Here is a 24,474-nt window from a genome sequence, read left to right as displayed (position 1 = left end):
TTTTGTCCTCAGAGTTGAAGAATCACTTTTTCTTTTTCTTTTTATTAATTTCTAATTTTGAAAATAGTTTTCCTTCACTCTTAATATATTTGTGTAACTCAAATTAGACGAAAGTGTGATAATCAATACTTGACCAGGTTTTATAACCAAATCCTTATGGGAACGATACTCTACTCATCACTTTATTACTTGTAACGACTCGTGCACTTGCGGAGCGAACATTTGTATATCAGGTCGAAATGACATTTTGAAAATTCTCATTGTAAACAACATTTATTATTTGGTTTGTTATCTTTTTTTTTTTTGGTGTCCAATACCAATACTTTGAAGTTCTTAATACTTTTAACCTTTGATAGTACTACATACGATTGTCTATGCAAGCACACCAAGGTCGGTAGATAAAACCCTACCCTTTTTACTAATTGTCCCCAGTTTTTGTTAATTGTCTTTGTAAATGACACCAGTACTAGAAATTGTCTTCTAGTTATTGAAAATGGAAGTATGGATTCAGATGGGTTTAGGTCCATTTTGTGAATTAGCACTTCTTCATCCTTAATTGTCCCATTTAATGTGATTGTTTTGATGAAATGCCTTTCAAGTAAGATAATTCAGTCTTGTTCCATTACACAAAATTTATAATGTCTAATTTATGATGAAAATTTGAAGAATAATATAAAAACAAAATGTAAAATGAATGAAAGTAGGATTCAAATAATCAATACAAACATTTGTAATCGACCTCGTCAAATCTTCCATCAACATGTGCCACGTAGCCTCAATTTTTGTATTTTGTTTACTTTTCATCATCATTTCATATTTATCCTTAAAAACAAAAACTCACCTTAAAAGGAAAACAAATCTATCTTGAAAAATGAAGAGACCTTAAATCACTTTATAGAATAATTCAAAAAACTATATAATTGCAAAGACTTGCACCTTTTTAATATCTGGGAAAATAAAGAGATTCCAAATAACAATGAAAACAAAGAGGCCTTGAATCACTTTGTGGAATAATTTAAAGAACTATACATAATTATACAAATTTGTACCATTGAAAAAGAAAAAGACCATAAATCACTTTTTGAAATGATGAAAACGAAAAGATTTTTAAATTACTTTGGGAAATAATTCAGAAAATTGTATAATTATGCAGACTTGCACCATTTCCAATGTATTGGAAAATGAAGTGAGAGGGAACGACTTGCACCCTTTTCAATCATGCTACAAATGGATTTCTCTTGTACGAAACCTCTTCCACAAGATATGCGTCATCCCTCTTTCTTAACTTGTACGGTTAATACAAGCTACTAATTAATGCAGAAAATAATGACAAAAAATACTTATTAAATTTTAACATGACTATTCTTTTAATAGTTTTTACTATTTTTATAATGATTTCAACATGTAAAAATCTATCAAAATCATAATAGTCTTACCATTAGTATTTTCATTGATTTGTGTAAAACGCATTAGAATTGTCTTATAAAAATCAAAGAAGCATTTGTCATTTTAAATTTTAGCAAGTATTTTTTTTGGGTGATTTTTCCATTATTGTAGATCTCCATGTTTATGGTTCTAACTCATCATTTATTTACCCTTTTCTCTTTTTATTTTAGTTTAATTCATGGCAGCAATTTTTGTTATTCACGTCCACACAGTCAACAGTTTTCACTTTCCACCATGCTAGTCAGAGGAGTGAATGTAAGGCCCTACCAAAAAAAATTCATGGCAATAGAAGAAGGGAAAATTACACATAGGTTCCACACAAGACAATTAATTATCTCAACAGTGGCTGTTGACAACCCGAGGAGAAGTGATTAACAACCTCGGCAGTGCCCCTGACAACTCACTCTGTGGGATACCAGGGACACTGTCGAGGTTGTTAACCAATTCTCCTCGGATTGTTAACAGCCACTGTTGAGATTGTAAATGAATGGGAGTAAATAGGTAATTTCACAAGTACAATTTATTACACACAGGTTCCTGGAGATTTGGAGTTATTTTGAGATTTTGAGGGACTTTTTGTGAATTAATTATCTTGTGTGGGACCTGAGTGTAAGTTTTCCATAGAAGAATCTGATTTGTTCTAGCAGAGAAGTAGTTTTGACACAATCATTCGTTTTTGTTTTGTCTTATTTGTTGTATTCTTCCCCCATTGTATCTAGCATAACACTTCGGCCATTGTCAACATTTTTGCCAAAAAAGCAAATCCTCTCACCACTTGTCCTGGGCTTTTATTAAGCAGCATATGTATATAGTTAAGTATAATATTTGGGTTTCTTGGTCAAAAAAGTGCAATATCTTATTACCAAAAAAAAAAGTAGAATATTTGCCAAATATTATTTGGTTTCCAAAAATATGATTCTATGTATCTGAAAAATTGAAGAAAAAAAGCTGATTTTTCCACAATGATAGGAAGACTTAGAAGAGTCGCCCCGATGCTCTTACCCTTCAAAAGACAGTACAAATCTCTTATAAACTAATGCAGCACTAGAAGAATCCTCTGGCAGCTGAAATAGCCTCCTTTCTGATAAAAGATTGAAAATTCCTACACAACGAGAGGCTTCAAGAATCGAAATGGCAGATTTTTTCACTAAGAGGTGTCTAAATCCAGATGGGCTTTCTCGAAATACATTAAAGGAACAAATGAGAAAGTCTCGTGATAACAGAGAGATCGAATCATTGCCTTCACAGCTTCGTAGTCATATACTGTCAGAAGCTTCCAATTAGATTGGAAGGGGTAGGGTTGTTGCCGTAAAATTGTGTCGACACTCTGAAGTGCTACTTTTTTGTTTACTTACTGTGATCTGAGACTGAGATATCGGTAAACTGAAAAAAGGTTGGGCAATATGCTAGGGACTTTTAGACAGCATTTCTCATTGTTGGGATGAAGGAAACAAAAGTGCAGAAAAACAATATTGACTCAAGCATAGAACCAAAACAAAAGACAGATTCTTACCAACATGAGCAACAAAGAATACAAGACATCAAGTAAGATTTAAGCAGAAAATGACAGTATTAGAAAATAAAATACTCACAGAAAGCCACCAGTGAAAATAATAAAGCCAATAACCTTGGAATTTAGCTTATTTAAAGCCAATGACCATTATTGCAAGATCTATAAATTTTCTGGACTTAATACCAAATAAAAGCACAAAATGATTTTTAATGGATAAGATTAAGCATACCAAAGATCTTATCTATGCAAAGCCAGAGCAAGTGAGGAGAACTTCAATAACTAAGCCTAGAACAGCCCAGCATTGGAATACTTCCAGACCAAGTGTCTGTTTTCTTTTTCTAAGAAGCAAAATGTAAGATCTCGAAGCTGATGTGCAACATATATAAAATCTAGCTGTGAAAATGAAGAACCCACCTAAACTTATTTTTGTGAGTGCAACATGATGGTCAGGATCATCAGTTGCTTGATAATCATATCCCTAGCCACAAAATTCTCATACACGTTGTCTTTGAAGGAGGAACCTTGTTCTGATGATAGCACAACTTCATCCCAAATGCTTGAGATATATCTCTAACAGAAATAAGCAGAAAACACATCAAGTCATGGGCCGAAGTATTTTCTTCCAATCAACAAAATTAATAACTAAATTTATTTCAGACAACGTTAAAATATTTTGCACAGAACATCAATCTAGTAACTATGCTTCATTCAAACAAAAAAAAGCAAGTGATTTTCAGAGTCTTCCTGGAAAGGAGTTGAACCATTCAATGTTCTGTCAGTGTGTAAGCCACTAGTGAAAAAATTTTAACATTGACGTTCAATTTCAAATATGCTAAAAGTATGTTTTCATTGGGTAGAGAAACATGCACATCGTTATGGCGGAACCGGAGCATCCTACGTCACTTCAGAAAGTAGGTCTCCCTGTTATTAAAAAAGAAATAGAGAGGAGGTCTCCCTATATTCCTCTGGCTCCTTTAACATTAACTGAAATTCAGCTTCACTGAAATCAGGAAAGCAAAAAAAATAGTTAAAAACGTAAGAACAATATATTGTCTCACCACTATTCTTAACATGGTAGGCCAAATCCCCACAGGTCTTGATGGGGTTGTTTCATCATCCAACATGTGGGAACCCTCGTGTCCATTTGGAGAAGAATAAAATACCTCTGGTATCAAAGGATTGAACCTAAAACATAAAGTCTGATATAAAAGAAAAAGAAATCAAAGAAGAAGCCACGAGAATACTCGAAAAGCAAAATGGGGAGAGAAAACTTGAAGATGATCGTGTTTAGCCCCCAAAGATCAAATAAGCCAATATATTATATGAAAATGATGGATAGAAGTCGAAGGAGCGTGAAGTCGATCCATCTTTCACTGATTCATGAGGAAGAGACGTTTGGGGACTTATCAAACAACTAAAAAACATGAGCTAATAGATGAGAGCCATGTGGACCAATCACAGAATAGCCACAACATTTATAAGATAGATAGATAGATAGATAGATAGATAGATAGATAGATAGATAGATAGATATATAGATTGCCCTCCTTTTGTCGGCCAAAACAAAATTATTAATTATTTCGTTTAGTCAAAAGATTGAACAGTGAAAGGAGAGAAATTAAATAAAAGGCACCAATAGGCCACATAATGAACCACTAAGCGCGGCATACAAAGATAGTCAAAAATCAATGCATAATGGTTATTTTGATAGCCTAAAAGGCAATATATTTGAAGTAAAAAAAATCGTTACAATTACATTTAAAAGAAAATAATGGACTAAGAAATTCAATATATTTGAAGATAATGATTATATCATTTTTTAAGTTTTTCAAATTCTACATAATATATGGGGTCCATCTCATAAAGGTAATAAAAATGTAAATGACTTCGGAAAAAATAAATTTGCAGTGTAGTTTTTTTGTTGTCGCAAATTCTAGTAGAGCAAAAATTTCATAAACTCGTTGCGAATCTATAACAAAATTTAACATAAAAAATTTTGTAAATTATTTGCAAGGGAACAATCAGCTGTAAAACAAGTCATGACATAATTTCCTTGATTAGCATATTGGTTTCCTTGCTTAAATTATCTTCATTCTTATCTTCATATTTTTGGAGCAAAAAAGACACAGAAAAACGAAGTTTTGTGCGAGATTCCTAGTAGGATGAACATGTGCATCTTTTTCCCCCCTTGTTGCTACACATAGGTATTCTTCCCAACTGCTTTGTTTTTTTAGGACCGAGCTAACTAATTCTCTCAGACAATATTACAAATTTTGTTGAGAAGCGTAGGTTTAATATTAATTAATTCATTAGTATGTTTATGCATGTATATCCTGGGATAAGATATGGACATCATACCCTATATTAATATCTTAACTAAATGCACATTTCCTACAACAAAACGAAAAGAAATTGAGGGCCTCACACAACATCCAAGCAGTTCTACATATATGTTAACTTAATTTCATTTTTTTTAAATATGCGGAGTTATAGACAAACAGACATTCTCCTTTTGGTAAAAAGACAATTAAATATAGTGTATCGGAAACCATTCCTAAAATTAGAATTTCCATAGAGCACATACAACCAAGTTCTTCCGCAAGTAAGGCATCATCTCTTCATAATATTCCCTTTCTTTACAAACTTTGCGAGCGAAACAGCTATTCCATTGGAGTCTCTTCCTTATGCAGTATTCTATAGTCCTGTATTAAATTTCCAGGGCCAGAAAAAGAAATAAGGCACTTTAAAAATGCATTTGAAAAAGAAACCCATTTAAGGATGCTGTTTGGACAGTGATGTCTATGTCAGGTAACTAAATTAAACAATTCATAGAGGCAAGAAAACAAAAGCAATAGATTTAGAAGGACATTAATGACGTTAATCTTACCTTCTATGCTATTCTTCTTTAGGAGAAAGAGTTACTTGAAATCGTTTTGGAAGGTTTTCCCAAGGGCATTCTTCTTTAATAGCTCTCTATAGCAATTGCTCCTCCACTGCCACTGGACCAGGGTGCATTTTCCACTACCCAGATAGCCAGTCTGCCTCTACACTATAAAACATCGTACAGTCACCACAAGTCATAATGGTCATGATCTCACCCCGGAGCTAAGTATTTAACATACAGAATTGATCCCAATTATGCAGAGAATAAGAGTTCCAAAAGTAATCTCATAAAACTTAGCTTCGAATCGTAAGGATCCGAACTAGATTACGCGATTACCAGCTATGCTATGATAGTGACAGGGAATTCACAGAAAGTGAGAGAAATTACATGAACGTTGGTCAAAACTGAAAAAGAGTAACAGACATTTGAGCACCTGATCTTCATTTGAGATGCCGACTTCAGCTAGGGTTTCAAAACTCAAATCCACTGACTCTGTTTCTTCTCCTCTGAAGCAAGGATGAAGATCTTCGCACGAGATCTGCAGAGTGAAATTCGTCAGAGTTCACAGTCGCGTTGCGTTTCGCCGGTCGTTGAACCCGTGGAATTTTATCCGACCCGTTATAGTATTTTACTCTCTGTTTTGAGATTTAACATAACAATATTTATGTTTCAAGATTTTCTTTTGTTTCAAAAAATATTACTAAATAAATTTACTGATCAAATTATGTAATCGTTTAAATATATAACAAGTATTTCTTTTTCTTTTGCCGTCAAATAACAAGTAGTATTTCTTATGTTGGTTTTAATCACCATTCAATGTTATTCATGTTGAAAAAGTTTCAATTTGAATTCAAGATTTGAAATTTAATTTTCATGTAATTAAATTTATTTTGCATTTGGCTAATATTCCCATCATAAAACATTCAAAAGTTTATAACACTTGGGAGAATAATACTACCTTTAATTCTTAATATAAGAGCTAATTGATTAATTTGAGTAGATTAAAAAAACTAATTAAGTTTGTTATTTGTAATAAATAGATATTGTCTTTTCTAAGATATTCTTGCTGATCAAGTGTTATTGGCTAGAACAACTATTTTTATACGGACTACCTTAAAAAATATATATATAAGAGACAAAATAAGTTGGTGTCTTGTGTTTATAATTAAAATAAAGTCAAACAAATTCTTATATTAAGAACTATTTCTTTTGGTCCTAAATGGTAAAGCTAAATAACTAATTTATATATGTCAAACAAATTTATTAAGTTAATTATTTGTAATAAATATGTTTTAATTTTTCAAAAATATCTGTTTAGTCATTATCTCAGGAATAAAAATTCTCTTTAATATGCAGTCAATAACTTTAAAAAATTTATAAATCGTAGAGACAAAAGATATTGAGATATCAATTTAAGATTTAACTCTTACATTTACAACTATGGCAAGAATATTGAAAAACGTCTCTTGCTGTCATTTTTTCTACAATTCTTTGCATCCTCTCACACAAACTTTACAAAAATTAAAAATAAAACAAGCCTTACAAAGAAAGACTCATGTATCCCCAAAAAAAAACACAAAGAAAGAAAAAAAAACTCATACCCTCGGAACCCCTAGTTGTCCAAGTAAGTTGTGCTGAATTAACACCTTAGCTTGTATTTTTTTGGGTCTTCCATTTTTTTTGACCTGAGGGGTTTTCCAATTTAACACCTTATATTCTAAGTATATGCGAATTTTTAAAAGATGTATTGACCACATAATTTGGGACGCCCTTGTATAAAGGCTCGTTGAACAAACCCTCTTTTTAATTATGACCACTTTTTTTTTTGGCCAAAAATTATGACCACTTGATTGTTTGAATTGACTTGGTTGAAGTTTTTTTGAAGGACTTGAAAATTGGGAGGAAAATGAGGGAAAAAAATGTATGAATGAACTTCTATATATATACATCGAAATTTTTTTTTTTCAGAGAAATTGGTGGATTCAAGCACTTATTATACTTTTTTTTTGTCCTCTTTCCTACTTCGCATTTACAATATTTCATTTACCCTTATATTTCAAATGAAATAGTGAAACACAAAACTGGTAAAATAGGGAGCAGAAAAAACTGAAGAGTAAATCTTGTCATCTTTCTTGTCTGGATAGACGTGAGAAAATAGAAAGAAAAAAATAAGCAAATATCTAAATAACTAAAATATTCTTATTAAAATATATCATATTTAAAATTATATCAAATTAAATATAGCAATAGGAATATTATACTAACATTAGTATCATCAAATAATTTAAAATCAAGTTATTTGATTTATATATATTCATATTATCATATTGTAAAACCAAAATCTTTAATAAAAAGTGAATAATCTTTTGAATATAATAAAAAAATAAATATGGAGAGGAAAAGAGAGGAGGGACAGTCACAAAAATCTTATTTTTCTTCCCAAACCTCTCAATATATAAAGAGAAAATTTGAAGAGCAAATGAGATGTGTGGCCCGTTTTATTTTCTCCCCCACTTTTCTACTCTGCTTGAATGGGAAGAAAAGTTGGGAGGAGAGGAATAGAGAGAAGAAAAAACTAGAGAGAAGATGTTATCATCTTCTTGCTTGGATAGATGAGAGAAAAATAGAGAGGAAAGAAAATGAGTAAATATCTAAATAGCTAAAATACAATTATCAAAATATATCATATTTAAAATTAAATCAAATTAAATATTGCAATATGAATATTATACTAACGTTAGCATCATCAAATAATTTCAAATCAAATTATTTGGTTTATATATTTTTTCATAGTATTATGTTTTAAAAGCAAATTATTTAATAAAAAATATTCTTGCAAGATAAAAAATAAAAAGTGAATAATTTTTTAAATATAATAAAAGAAAATAAATGTGAGAGGAAGAAAGAGGAGGGACAATCAAGATTTTTCCTAAATCTCTCCATATTTGGAGAGAAAATGAGATATAGAGTTTACCTTATTTTTTTCTCACTTTTTCTTCCTCCCATATTTTCTCTCCTATCTAATCCTGAAAAATATTGTGCTCATATTGAATTGGTGGATACATGTATCAATTAAATGAATTTCATTAGGATAAGAATCAATTGAATTAGAATCGATTTTGAAATAATTCATTACATTGATTATTGATATTTAGAAAACTCATTTCTTCTCATATTTTCCTCTCTAGTTTTCTTTTCTCCTTAATTTTATTTTAATCCAAGCAAGGGGTTCCTTCCTCCCATATTTTCTCTTACATCCAAGTAAGGAAAAAAACTGATTTCTCTCCATATTTTTTTTATCTAACTTTCTGTCCTCTCTAATTTTCTCTCAATCTGAATAAGAGATAACAAAAACGAACAAAAGAATTTATGAACTTACGAAAAAAGGGGATGCAATGTCGTTGATAGGCTAAAATGCTTTTAGGCCCAAGGTTTTCATGAGAGGACGAGCCCAGTTGAATGTTAACTATTAAGTAATAAAGCAATTGAAGCTCGTGGTTTGCATTGTCATATTTTCAATTTTAAGAGTTTGGCAAAAACAAGAAAAAATATTGTTAAGAGTTTAAAATTTGAAATAAAATCATTTTGCTTATTTTAAATCCTGCTTGCAGCATTATTCTGAACAATCATATATAGATCATAAAGTCTCGAAGTAGAAAATAATTTTCACATATTTATAAAAACCTAAAATCCTTTAATAGAACAACGAACAAACTAAAAGTTTCTTTAAATCATTAATTAAATGAGAAAGGTTGAATGGTTGATAACTAATTCAAATAACATAAGTTGATGACATGTCTGTACCAAAAAGAAAAAAAGTTGCTAATATGTGGAAAATTTTATTCACGTGATGATCAAATAGTACATAGCATACAAATGAAGGCAAATCACGTGAAATTCATTAAAAAAAAAAAAAAGGAAGGCAAATCACGTGAAATTCATTAAAAAAAAAAAGGAAAGACAATCATTAAAATATACACTACATTACATTCCAATCAGTGACAAGATATTTAAGAAAGCTGAAATAATAACCATAGTGGAAACATGGAAAAAAAAGATGACACAATATATCACAAGAAGCCACATTTTGTGCCTAATTCACTCTTCTTTGATCCTGATGGGCTCTTTTCCTTATCCTTTTTGCTTGTTTCTTAGGCCTCACTTGAAAAATTCTGACAAGCCCTTTAGGTTTTCCAGTTAAGAAAGCAACTTGACCCATGAATATTCCAAACACCATCCCACATCCATATCCCAAAGCCACTGGTTTCCAACCAAATCCAAATTTGTCATTACTTGATGAAGCTAGTTGTGGCAATTTCCCTTCATCATGATTACATGCTTTTGACAATTGAAATCCACACAGTCCTAAATTTCCCTCAAAAGAATATTGTGAAAATGTATCAAACTGCGTACCTCTTGGTATTTCTCCGACAAGCTGGTTCTGTGAAAGATTCAAAACTTCAAGAAAGTTGAGATTTGCTAGTGCAAGAGGAATCTCACCTTTAAGCAAATTTGATGATAAGTCCAACGATTCTAGGTTTGTCAAGTTTGCAATGGATTGAGGAATAGGACCAGTGATTTTATTGTGGGAGAGATTAAGCCCCTTAAGTGAATGCAGCTCACCAATAACATGTGGAATCTCTCCATCAAACATGTTTTTTGACAAATCAATGGATGTGAATGTAATTATGATCTTTACCAACACTAAATCAACACCTTTCAATGTGACCATCACTGATTCTTGATAATTAGGATAGCGGTTTTCCAAGTAATGTGGTCTGGCTGAAACAAAGTCAACATTCATCATTCCTTTAAATTCCTTAATGTATGTTGTTGGCAAAGATCCTTTAAAATGGTTGTTGGAAACATCAAAAATTCTTAACATGGGAAAAGCATGTTTGGTGTTGAAACTATGAATGGCACCATAGAACTCATTATCTCTTAAAATGAGTACCTGTAGCTCCGGTAAGCCTTTAAGCCAATTAGGAAATTTGTCATTGATCTTGTTTGCTCCCACATCTAAAATTTCTAATTCAATGCAATGGGTCAAAGACAAAGGCAATTGTCCTTGAAATTGATTGTTGTTCAAATGCAAAGATTGCAAAGAATTGCCCTTAGAAAAATTGTCTGGTATAGATCCGACAAAATTATTCATCTGCAGATCTAAACTTTCAAGATTTGGTAAAGCAACAAGGCACTTTGGGATGTGGCCTGACAAGTTGTTGTGAGATAAGTTGAGTATCTCAAGTGAGCTTGCATTGCAAAATGAGGAAGAAATGTGTCCACTGAATTTGTTGTTGGACAATGAAAGGAATTCAACACCAAAGGATGGAATTGGGAGATTTCCTTGCAACAAGTTGAAGCTGAGATCAATCCAATTCAAGTTTCTCATTGAAAGATGTTCAATTGATGTCAAGTTGTTATGAGAGAGAGCCAATGCCAAAGAACCATCCCCCACATTATTAAACCATTGGGGAATATCTCCATGAATTTTGTTATTGGAAAGATCTAAGAACATCGAATTTTGAAGGTTTATTAATAGTTTAGGAAAGTCAGTGATGTTGCAAGAGGATAAATCTAAGACTGCAAGATTGGAAATGGTATAGTGAACATCATTATTAGAGCTAAGTGAGAGAAACTTGTTGTTTGAAAGATCAAGATATCTTAGATTTTGAAGCTTTGAGAATTGATGAAGACTAATAGGGTCTCTCAAATTATTTGATGACAAATTTAGAAAAGAAAGATTTAGGAAACCAAAAATTGACTCAGGAAGACCTTGCAACTTATTATCATCAAGATATAAACGCTGCAAATTTGGAAAAATTGACTCAGGAAGACCTTGCAACTTATTATCATCAAGATATAAACGCTGCAAATTTGGAAGGCCTATGAATTTTGGAAAGATAGTGATATTACAAGAATCTAAATATAAGATCCTAAGATTGGGAATGGTGTAGTTAAGATTATTATCAGAGGCAAGTGAGAGAAACTTGTTGCTTGAAAGATCAAGATATTCTAGTTTCTGAAGCTTGGAAAATAGGAAAAACTTAACAGAGCCACTCAAGTTATTTGACGATAATCCCAAAAAAGAAAGATTTATGAGGGTAAAAATTGACTCAGGAAAATTACCTTGTAGCTTGTTGTCAGAAAAATCAAAAGATTCCAAATTTGAAAGATTTTCAAACACATCTGGCAACAAACCACTAAAATAATTGCCACTGAGGTCCAATGAACTGAGACTTGGCATATTTGAAAGAAATGAGAGCTCACCACTAAAACTGTTAGATGCAAGGTCCAAATAAGTTAATCGAGTGAGGTTCTCAACACTTAGAGGAATAGGCCCATCAAATTGGCTCTCTCGAAGACTCAAAAAATTGAGAGACTTTAAAAGGCCTATGGAATATGGAAGTTGTCCTGTGAGATGTTCATTCCTCGACAAATCTAACTTTTGAAGATTTTGTAAATGGAAAAAATTATTAGCTAAATTTCCCTGCAAAAAAGTAGCTGAAAGGCTAAGACAAACCAGAGAGGATGAAAAATTCAGGAGTAAAGACAAGGAGGTTGGTGCAATGGAAGACATATCTACAATATCTAAAACAAGTTCTCTTAGATCAGTCATGTTTAGAACAAGCTTCTCCCATGTGGATGGTTCAAGTCTTAAAGTCAAGCTTTCAATTGAGAAAATTCCATTCATAGACAAATCAAGAGAGACTAATTTAGACAGTTCTGCAATTTTAGGAGAAAGTTCACCAATAAAACCAGAATTGCTTAAGTTTAGATATATGAGAGTGGAAAGATCACCAAACTGAGATGATATCACAGACCCACTAAAATCGTTGTAAGCCAAGTTGAGTGTTTGGAGATGAGAAAGGTGGAAGAGGCTACTGTTTGGATGGAGTTGACCTTGGAGCCAACTACAGCTAAGGTCAAGGCCAATCACATCACCAGACATGGAGTCACACGTGATCCCATCCCACAAGCAGCAGTTTGAATCATTTCCCCATGAAGCTGTCTTTGGAGTATAGGCGTAGCCATCATCATCATGAAACTTATCACACTCCATTGAAGCAGAATGATCAAGAGAGAGAGAGAGTTTTTAAAATGAAGAAGCGCAATGGAATCATGAGAATTACATAATGGGGGGTTGAGAGAAGAAGAAAGGGAAGGAGAAAGAAGGAACAGGTAGAAACAGATAATGATGATTCGAAATGCCATAACAAAAATTGGAAGGCTGTGAGTATGAAGGAGTGAAGGATATTGTATGTACCAGATGAGGCTTCTTTTATAGGCAGAACTATGCATGATAAAAAGTTTGCCATGATAGTTGCTCGCTCAAGTCACTTTCTTCTTCCGAATAGGATTGAGGAATTGGTGGGAAACTAAAATATAATCAGAATTGGGAAAAAAAAACCTAGCATGAATTGTTGTCGCCATTAGAAACTGGTTTGCTTCAGTATATAGAACATGGGCTTGTAAAATACACAAATTAATTTTAGTGCACTGTGTATTTAATTCTTATAATTCCTAATTGTAAATAGAATTATAAGCCTTTTAATCTACCATGACAGAATTATAAGTCAAGGTTTTGATTTCTATCATTTAACGCATAGCACATAGATTCAGTGACGTGTTGGCCATGACAAATAGATTTGCTAATGACATCACTGTAGCACTTACGCATAATAGAATATTTCTTTGCATTATGGCTTTGATATAGAACAATATTCCCATGGTAAAGGCCTGTACTTGCAAGTCATTGAAAAAAAACAATAAAAAGTAATAAAATATATTATTTAATGACACAAATAATTAATGGTACTGTCATGGTGAATGAATATGAAATATTAAAAATAAAAGAAAATTGTTTGCACACGATTTTAATTTTAGAGAAGGCTTACGTATATCTTTTAAACGGAATGGAAATATTTATAATTAAGGAAAATAAAAATACGTATATCTTTTAAACGGAATGGAAATATCTATAATTAAGAAAAATAAAAATAAGTTCATTATATATATCGAGAGGGTGTATAGTTTTGAGCATGCTCAAGTGGCTACACAAAAAAAAAAGTTATGTTTCCTTTGACATTTAAAAAAAAACAACGAAAGACTTATTAAGATAATTAATAAAAAAACCTATTTTACATTTTACGACACAATATTCTTCTCATATACTTATTTTGTAAATATAAAATCACTTACAATAAATTAATTCAAACATTCATTTAGACTTAAATGAAAGACTTAGAAATGGCTAAACAAATGGTCCTGGCAAGATGCCAAGCGTGATTTACTCAATGTCGAATAAATTTCTCTGAAAATTTGTGGTGAAAATATTTTGAAAATTAGGGTTCATATATCATTTAATAATCATTAAAATAGTCAAGAAATATGGAATTTTGTGAGGCCGGTCAATTTTCAATTTGATAATTATTTTATACTAAAATAAAAAAAGTTTCAGTTAAGAACTTGAATAAAGTGAAATATGAGAGACCTGTAACATACTCTTTAGAAAAAGTAATTAAATTTCAAAATTAGTACCCTCATTCTTAATATAAAACCCAGTTACATAATTACATGTTAAATGATATTTTAAAAATATTTATGTATATCATTAGATTATTATTAACTTATAAAAATAACAAATAGTTTGAAGAGAGACAAAATATAAATACATTAAGGTAATTTATTAACTTTCTTCATCTCCTCAAATAAATTAATTAGATCTTATATTAAGGATCAAAGGTATTATTTGAATACAAGGAATGTGAGAGAAATATAAGAGATTACCATAGTATCAAAAAAAAAATTTTTGGTATTATTTGAATGCCGTGCTAAAAGGTTTGGAAGTGAGAAACTTCAAAATGGTGATTCGTTGTCCAGCTGCCATTAATTTATTTTTGTCCCAAAATTTTGATTTTGATCGTGCGCGCACACAGAAATAGTATACCATATGTTTGATATTATAAATTAAAAGGGAAAATGAAAAAATAATTTTGTTTGATAAAATTTAATGCTTAGGCGCCTATTTAGAAAAAATCATTTAAAACAATGAAAAATAGGGAATAATGATTATATCAATATATAATAAATATGTGCCCTAAGTAAAAAGTTTTCAGTCATGGATTCTTGTTCCATAAGCGTGCCAAACGGGAAAGAAGACTTGCGCTTTTTTTTTTGGGCAAAGAAGACTCGCCCTTTCGTGACGTGATTGAAATGAAAAAAAATAATCAAGAAACCCCACAGCCAAGTAAAGTGTTAACAAATAAAAACAATATTAAATTATCTTATTCACTCCTCTCAGTTGCTTTCTCATGAACCAATTTCGGTACTCATCTTAATAAGTATTTAAACTCATCAGATCTAAACTATTCATATTTATTTGGATAGTCAAAACTTGATTTCTTTTTACTTTTTTAGTTCAAAATAATATTTTAATATGAATGAAATCTAAATAAAGATAACCTTTTAACTATTATTTTTCAAAAAAATATTTTTTCTATTTAAAATAATTAATTAAAGATTTAAACCTGAACTGTTTAAATTAAATATAACTGTTCAAATTTGATGAGTTTAGAATACTTATTAAAATAAAACTGATTCGTGCTTCCTAAACCCTCACTAACACTTTATCATCAGTTGTACTTGAATGGTTCTAATTTCAATGTCCCTCAAACCGTTAAACAAGTTGTGAATTTTTTGTTATTGGCTAGCTATCCATATGGTGACAGAGAAAGCAAGACTTCTCTTCTCCCTCGAATGTACATTACAATACACGTTACAAAATAATAACCATACAAGTATGTGAAAAAAAATCCTCCATTAAAAATTTTATTTGTGTGAAAAATATAATAAATTTTTATACACAAAATGTACCGATATTTTACTTTGCAAATTCCGTACATACAAGATACCGGTACTTTTATTTAAGTCTTTTTTACTAATAAAATTTTCAATTAGAGACTTTGACCCAATTTTACAAAGCAAGCATCGATGTATTTGATATTAAAAATGAGGGGGGAAATTAAAAAATAATAATTTTTCTTGATAAGATTTAATGTTTATGCCCCTATTTATTTAAAAAAAAATTGAAACAATGAGAAATGGGGAATAATGATTGTATCACTATAATAAACCCTACAAAGTTGTCATTTACAGATTAGTTTTCTATTAGCGTCCAAACGGGGCAGAAGACTTGACTTTGCCAATTAATATGTGAAATGAAAATGAAACAAAGAAAATAAATTTAGAGCCAAATAAATTCTTAGAAAATGAAATATAAATTATCTTCTTGACCCATTTGAGTTGACTCCTTATGACACAAATTCTACTCTTCAATATGTGGGTTGACCCGATGCCGCAAGGATTGGAAGCGGGGCATCTTCACTTAATTTCTCTCTTCACTTAACATGTGGCCTTTATTCAGTAAAAATGTTATTATGATATTAAATATTAAACAACAAAATAGATAGATAAATTATAGTATTAAATTGATGTGAATAGTATGAAATGCTAGATTTTTTATTATATTTAATATTATAATAATGTTTTAATATAATTTCGAATTTCAACCATGAAAGTTAATATAATAGTAGAGATATTAAGTGAAAAGAAAATGATGAAAAAAGTTGGTGAAAATATTCTTCTTTCGATTTGGATACCCTACTAATGCTTTATGATCAATGTATGGCTGAAAATCCTCACATCAATTTTAACCCTAAAATTTCTAAAAGTTTTCAATGACTAATTTTTTAATTCTGTTTGAAGAAATAAAGGGAGGTGAAAACATAAATTTAAAGAAATTATCGAGAAACAAGTTTTTTCAAATAAGACGTACATTCACCAAAGTTTGCGGGTCAATGTCATTTTATGCGTATCAAGTGGTGAATTTCCAAGATTCCATTGGGAACTGTTGAAGCCGACAAAATTTGAAGACTTCACGAGCCCAAAACTAAAATTTAACAATCAAACTGATTTTAAGTTTTTAACATCACCGGGTTGGAATTGTCTCAAAAATTCATAAATTGATATTTACGTGTGTAAGTATAAACACATTACATTACATGAATCATGTACTTAATTTCGTATTAAACCTTAAATTCGAAATATTTTTAGAAGAGGTCAAAAGTTTGGGATAAAAAAAACTCAATTTATTATGATGTTCATTCCGACATATATACTCTTGGATCTTATTTATAAGTCATAGTTTACTTGTTTTATTACGCCGAAGAAAAACCTCAAATGTTACCTTTCGTTTTTTATAGCTAATTGTAGATTTAATTTGATTATAAATATATAATCATAGTTTTCTTTATTTCTCATATATTTATTTATTTTTCTCCAAATTAGTCCGTATGCTGATTGCACGTATTAAAAGTTCCATGATAGAGCAATTCCAATGCGTATAATTAATTAGGGTCTTTTAGACAAGATAATATATTATTACAAATAACTAACTTAATTAATTTTTTTAATATTCATAAATTGGTTATCTAGTTCTTATATTAAGAACTCGAAGTCTCGAAGTAAGTAATATTAACTTTATCTTAAAATTTAATAAAATTTTAATTTGTTCCTATTTTATATACATTATATCATATGAGAATTAAATAACACAATAATAATTATTAATAAAAAAAATTGTTTGCAACAAAAAAAAAGTGTACATTCGTATGAAAAATTAATAATACATCTTATAAATAAGATTAAACGAACATTTTTCTCTCTACCTAAAATAAGACTAGAGGAGTATTATATGCAATAAACCATACAAATGTATAAGTTATGCATGATGAAACTGTATTACGTTACGCCATTCATAAGAGTACTTGTTTTAAATTAGAGATGAAAGGGGAAAATATAATTTTATTTGATAAAACTGAATTTTTGTGCCTTCATTTTTATTATAAAAACATTTGAGACAATGAGAACGAAGGAATAGTGGTTATATCAGTATAATCAATGCCCTACAAAAGTTTTCAATTATAGGACTATTTTTCCATTAGCGTAACAAACGAGGGAAGAAGACTTGACTTTGTGATTGATTGATGAAATGAAAATGAGTCAAAAGAAAAAATAAAAGGCGTAAAGAACAAGTATTCTGAAAATTTGTGAAAATTATTGTTCATATATAATCTCATATAATTACAGATCAATTTGATAATTTTATTTTATGCTAAATCAATACAAATTTCAATTAAGAACTTAAAATATAGTAAAATATGACAGATCTTTTATAACATACTTTTTAGAAAAAGTAATTAAATTTCAATATTATTTGGATATAAGGAGTGTGGGAGAGATATAAAGAGATTACCATATTATCAACAATTTTTTTTGGGTATTATTTGAATGGTGTGCTGAAGGGTTTGGAAAACAAGAAAATCAATTGAAATAAAATTATTTTACGGTTTGAAACAAACCTTTTCTGTTATATAGTGCAAAATCATTTAAAATGAATTAATTTAAACACTCACTTAAGTTTCATGCGAAGACCTACATAGAAATTGCTTAATTAATGGTCCTGACAAGACCAATGGACGCGCTTGACTGGAAAAGGCGCAAAGAACAAGCACATGGCCATGTCCAAAAACTTGACGGAACCTTGGTTTTTTCTTTTTTTGGTGATAAAACTTGATGGAACATTGATTCAACTAATTTGACGCCAAAATTTCCAAAAATTAGTGTTCATGTACAATTTAGTAATTACCAAAATAATCAAGAAATATGAAATTTTGTGAGGCAGATTAATTTGGATAATTATGTTTTATGCTAAATCAATAACAATTGCCCTTAAGAGCTTAAAATAAAGTAATATGAGATATTACCTTTGATTCTTAATATAAGAGTTGGTTAACTAATTTAACTAGCTTAAGAGAGTTTGTTAAGTTAGTTATTTGTAATAAATATATATTGATTTTCTTAAAATACCCTTGCTAATCATGTGTATTAGCTAAAACTATTATTTGATGACACATTTAGTATAAGCAACTATTACAGGAACTGGTTGAAAAAATAAATAAATACGAGAGATAAAATATATTAAAATCTTATATTTAGAATCAAATAAAAAGTTAAAATAGTTCTTATATTAAGAACTGAAAGTAGTATCTTTTATGACATACTCCTTAGAAAAAATAATTACATTTCAACATTGTTTGAATATAGGGAGTGTGGGAGGGATACATGGGAAATTACCTTACTATCGACAAATTTTTTGGGTATTATTTGAACAGCACGCTAAAAGGTTTGGAAATGAGAAAATTGAAAATGGTCCTTCATTGTGAAAGTGGGTCAAATCCTCAAACACGCTATGAGTTTCTGGTTATTGGCTAATTATCCATATGGTGACAGCAATCCTCAAAATGAAATCCGCATGGCTAGCTACCCATAAAAGTATGAGAAAATTAGGAAAGCGTCTTTCATTAAAAATTTTATTTGTGTTAAGAACTTAATAACTTTTTAGACACAGAAGGTACTAATACTTTCATTTGCAGATTTTATACAAATGAAGTATTGGTACTTTCATTTAAGTCTTTTTTAGTAGTCAAATTTTCAATGGGAGACTTTGACCCAGTTTTACAAAGAAAGTATAGATGCATTTGATATTAGAAATGAAGGGGGGGAATTAAAAAATAATAATTTTACTTGACAAGATTTAATGTTTATGCCCCTATTTGTTAAAAAAAAAATTGAAACAATGAGAAATGGGGAATAATGATTATATCACTATAATAAAACCCCTACAAAGTTCTCATTTACAGATTAATTTTCCATTAGCGTACCAAACGGGCCGAAGACTTGCCTTCCTTTGCCAATTAATTGTGATTGAAATGAAAATAAAACAAAGAAAATAAATTTCGAGCCAAATAAATTCTTAGAAAATGAAATATTAAATTATCTTCTTGACCCAGTTGAGTTAACTCCTTATGACACAAATTCTTCTCTTCAATATGTTGGGTCAAGCCCATGTCACATAAGTTTGGAAGCGGAACATCTTCACTAACTTCCCTCTTCATTTCAACAGGTGAGATTTATTAAGGAAAAATGTTACTATATTATTAAATATTAAATAATACAATGGACAGATTTAATATAGATAGATAAATTTATAGTATCAAAATTTGATGTGAATAGTTGGCAATTGTAAATTTTTATAATATTTTTATATAGTTTTGAATTCCAACCATTGAAGGTTAATGTAACGGTGGAGATATTAAAATTTCGAAACGTTTTTATTAAGAGGTCAAAATTTTGGGGATTAAAAAAAATCAATTTATTTTGAAGTTCATTCTGACATAGATACTCTCAGATCTTATTCATAAGTCATATTTAACATGTTTTATTGAGACTATGAAAAACCTTAAACGTTACCACTTTTGGTCTTTAATATAAAACTAATTATAGATTAATTTGATTATAAATATAAAACCAAAATCTTCTTTTTTTCTCACATTTATATGTTTTTCTCCAAAGTAGCCCTTATGCTAATTGCACATGTTAAATGTTTTATGATAGAGTGATTTCAATGCATATGATTAACTAGGGTATTTTAAGCACGACAATACATTACTACAAAGGGAAAAAGACAGAAAAATGCACCTTTAACTTCAAAAGCCCAAAAACGTCCGCCCAATTCCACAAATCCCATTTTGGTACCATGAGACCAAATTGGGATTACTATGTGAAAGGAAAAGACCAAATTGCCCTTCATTTTAAATATGATTTTTAAAATATCATAGCCTCTACTGGCCGGCTGGTCACTAGACCTTCGGCGGCGGCGGTCACGGAGCTCGGTGACTAGCTGACAATTGGTCACCGGAGCTCCGTCGGTCGGAATTTTTTTTTTTGAAAATTTTTACAACTTCAATATAACGGTTAACAACAACTTTTGTAATGCTATTAACAACTTCAGTATAGTAATTAACAACAGCTTTTCTGGGAAATTCAACAAACTCCGGCGACCGGAAACAATTTTTTTGAAAATTCTTACAACTTCAATATAACGGTTAACAACTTTGTAATGCTATTAACAACTTCAGTATAAACAATAACAACAGCTTTTCTGGGAAATTCAACAAACTCCGGCGACCGGAAACAATTTTTTTGAAAATTCTTACAACTTCAATATAACGGTTAACAAATTTGTAATGCTATTAACAACTTCAGTATAACAATTAACAACAGCTTTTCTGGGAAATTCAACAAACTCCGGCGACAGAAAACAATTTTTTTGAAAATTTTTATAACTTCAGTATAACGATTAACAACTTTTGTAAGCCTATTAACAACTTTAGTATAGCGGTTAACAACAGGTTTTTGAGTTATATAATTTTTCAAAAAAATCTGTTGTTAACCGCTATACTGAAGTTGTTAATAGGGTTACAAAAGTTGTTAATCGCTATATTGAAATTGTAAAAATTTTCAAAAAAATTATTTTCGGTCGTCGGAGTTTGTTGAATTTCTCAGAAAACTTGTTGTTAATTGCTATATTGAAGTTGTTAATAGCATTATAAAAGTTATTAACTGTTATATTGAAGTTGTAAAAATTTTCAACTTCAGTATAACGTTAACAATTACGTTTTTTTGAAAATTTTTACAACTCCAATATAACGGTTAACAATTTTGATATAGCAGTTAACAACAAGTTTTTAAATTCAAAAAGTGACATTTTTATAACTTCAGTAATGCCTTTACAAACTCAAAAACCTGTGTTAACCGCCATACTAAAGTTGTGTTAATAGAGTTACAAAAGTTGTTAACCGCTATATTGAAGGTGTAAAAATTTTTAAAAAATTATTTCCGATCGTCGGAGTTTGTTGAATTTCCCAGAAAACTTGTTGTTAATTGCTATATTAAGTTGTTAATAGCATTATAAAAGTTGTTAACCGTTATATTGAAGTTGTAAAAATTTTCAACTTCAGTATAACGTTAACAATACGTTTTTTTGAAAATTTTTACAACTCCAATATAACGGTTAACAACTTTGATATAGCAGTTAACAACAAGTTTTTAAATTCAAAAGTGACATTTTTATAACTTGAGTAATGCCTTTAACAAACTCAAAAACCTGTTGTTAACCGCTATACTAAAGTTGTTATAGGTTATAAAAGTTGTTAACCGCTATATTGAAGTTTGTAAAAATTTTAAAAAAATTATTTCTGGTCGCTGAAGTTTGTTGAATTTCCCCAGAAAACTTGTTGTTAATTGCTATATTGAAGTTGTTAATAGCATTATAAAAGTTGTTAACCGTTATATTGAAGTTGTAAAAAATTTCAACTTAGTATAACGTTAACAATTACATTTTTTTTTAAATTTTTACAATTCCAATATAACGGTTAACAACTTTGATATAGCAGTTAATAACAAGTTTTTAAATTCAAAAAGTGACATTTTTATAACTTCAGTAATGCCTTTAACAAACTCAAAAACCTGTTGTTAACCGCTATACTGAAGTTGTTAATAGGGTTACAAAGTTGTTAACCGCTATATTGAAGTTGTAAAAATTTTCAAAAAATTATTTCCGGTCGCCGAAGTTTGTTGAATTTCCTAGAAAACATGTTGTTAATTGCTATATTGAAGTTGTTAATAGCATTATAAAAGTTGTTAACCGTTATATTGAAGTTGTAAAAATTTTCAACTTCAGTATAACGTTAACAATTACGTTTTTTTGAAAATTTTTACAGCTCCAATATAACGGTTAACAATTTTGATATAGCAGTTAACAACAAATTTTTCAAAAATTCAAAAAGTGCCTTTTTATAACTTCAGTAATGCCTTTAACAAACTCAAAAACCTGTTATTAACCGCTATACTGAAGTTGTTAATAGGCTTACAAAAGTTGTTAACCATTATATTGAAGTTGTAAAAATTTTTAAAAAAATTGTTTCCGGTCACCTGAGTTTGTTGTTGTTAATTGCTTTATTGAAGTTATTAATAGCAGTACAAAAGTTGTTAACCGTTATATTGAAGTTGCAAAAATTTTCAAAAAATTGTTTCCGGTCACCAGAGTTTATTGAATTTCCCAGAAAACCTGTTGTTAATTGCTATATTGAAGTTGTGAATGACATTACAAAAGTTGTTAACCGTTATATTGAAGTTGTAAAAATTTTCAAAATAATTGTTTCGCGGTCGCCGGAGTTTGTTGAATTTCCCAGAAAAGCTATTGTTAATTATTATACTGAAGTTGTTAATAGCATTACAAAAGTTGTTAACCGTTATATTGAAGTTGTAAAAATTTTCAAAAAAAAAAATCCGATCGACGGAGCTCCAATGACCAATTGTCGGCTGGTCTCTGGAGCTCCGATGATTGCCGCCGCCGGAGGTCCGGTGACCGGTCGGCCAGTAGGGGCTGTGATATTTTAAAAATAATATTTAAAATGAAGGGCAATTTGGTCTTTTCCTTTCACATAATAATCCCAAATTTGGTCTCATGGTACCAAAATGGGATTTGTGGAATTGGGCGGATGTTTTTGGGGATTATGGAGTTAAAGTTTGCATTTTTCTGTCTTTTTCCCTACTACAAATAGCTAACTTAATTACTTTTTTAATATTCACAAATTGGTTATCTAGCTAGTTATTAAAAAAATAGAAGTGGTATTAACTTTATCTTAAAATTTGATAAATTTTTAATTTGTTCCTATTTATATACATTATACCCTATGAGAATGAAATTAACACAATAATAAATGATAAATAAAATAAAAATGTATATTTATATGAAAAATTTAATAATACATTTATAAATAAGATCAATTAAACAAGCATTTTCTCTATACCTTATAAATAGGATTAGAGGAGTATTATATGCAATAAATCATACAAATATATAGCTATGCATGAAAACTGTATGCATTACACAGTTCATAAGAGTACTCGTTTAAATTAAAGATGAAAGGGGAAAAAAATTTTATTTGATAAAATTGAATTTTTTTGCCTTCATTTTTAATATAAAACATTTGAAACAATAAGAACCTAGGAATAATGGCTATATCAGTATAATCAATGCCCTACAAAAGTTTTCAATTATAGGAGTATTTTTCCATTAGCGTAACAAACGGGGGAGAAGATTTGACTTTGTGATTGATTGATGAAATGAAAATGAATCGAAAGAACAAGAAAAGGCATAAAGAACAAGTACATGGCCACATTAAAGCCTGATGGAATGTTATTCAACTTTTTCTGGAAATCAGTGATCATATGTAATCTGCTATACTCACTAATATAGTCAAGAAGTATGGAAATTTGTGAGGCAGATCAATTTGATAATTTTACTTTATGCTAAATCAACAAAAATTTCAATTAGGAACTTAGCATGAAATATGAGAGATCTTTTATAACATACTCTTTAGAAAAAGTAATTAAATTTTCAGGCCAAAAAAAAAGAAAAAATAATTAAATTTAAATTTTATTTAAATGTAAGGAGTGTGGGTGAGATACAAAGAGATTAACATACTATCAACAAATTTTTTGGGTATTATTTGAATGGCAGACTAAAAGGTTTGGAAGTGACAATATTCAAAGTGATCCTTCCTTGTTCGGCTGCCGTTGATTCATTTTTTCCCGAAATTTTGGTTTTGAGTGGTTCTAATTACTCAAACCGTTAGGCGCGTTACAATACACAACACAAAAT

The 24,474-nt window shown here is 30.0% G+C and overlaps 1 protein-coding gene and 1 pseudogene across 1 annotated transcript; both read right to left on the bottom strand.

Moving 5' to 3' along the window:
• Positions 1-9,936: 9,936 nt before the first annotated feature.
• LOC114755568 (receptor-like protein 54) lies at positions 9,937-11,361 on the bottom strand. The gene has a single exon (XM_028944457.1). It carries the CDS (start codon positions 11,359-11,361, stop codon positions 9,937-9,939), a length of 1,425 nt encoding a protein of 474 aa, XP_028800290.1.
• A 487-nt stretch (positions 11,362-11,848) lies between these two features.
• LOC114755567 (receptor-like protein Cf-9) lies at positions 11,849-13,058 on the bottom strand (annotated as a pseudogene).
• Between the last annotated feature and the right edge of the window lie 11,416 nt (positions 13,059-24,474).

The sequence above is a fragment of the Neltuma alba genome, unplaced genomic scaffold, assembly GCF_004799145.2.
Source record: "Neltuma alba isolate B1F8T4 unplaced genomic scaffold, ASM479914v2 tig00010294_pilon, whole genome shotgun sequence".
NCBI lineage: Eukaryota > Viridiplantae > Streptophyta > Magnoliopsida > Fabales > Fabaceae > Neltuma > Neltuma alba.
The sequence above is the reverse complement of the archived record's forward strand: the minus strand, read 5'-3'. Positions and strand labels throughout refer to the sequence as shown.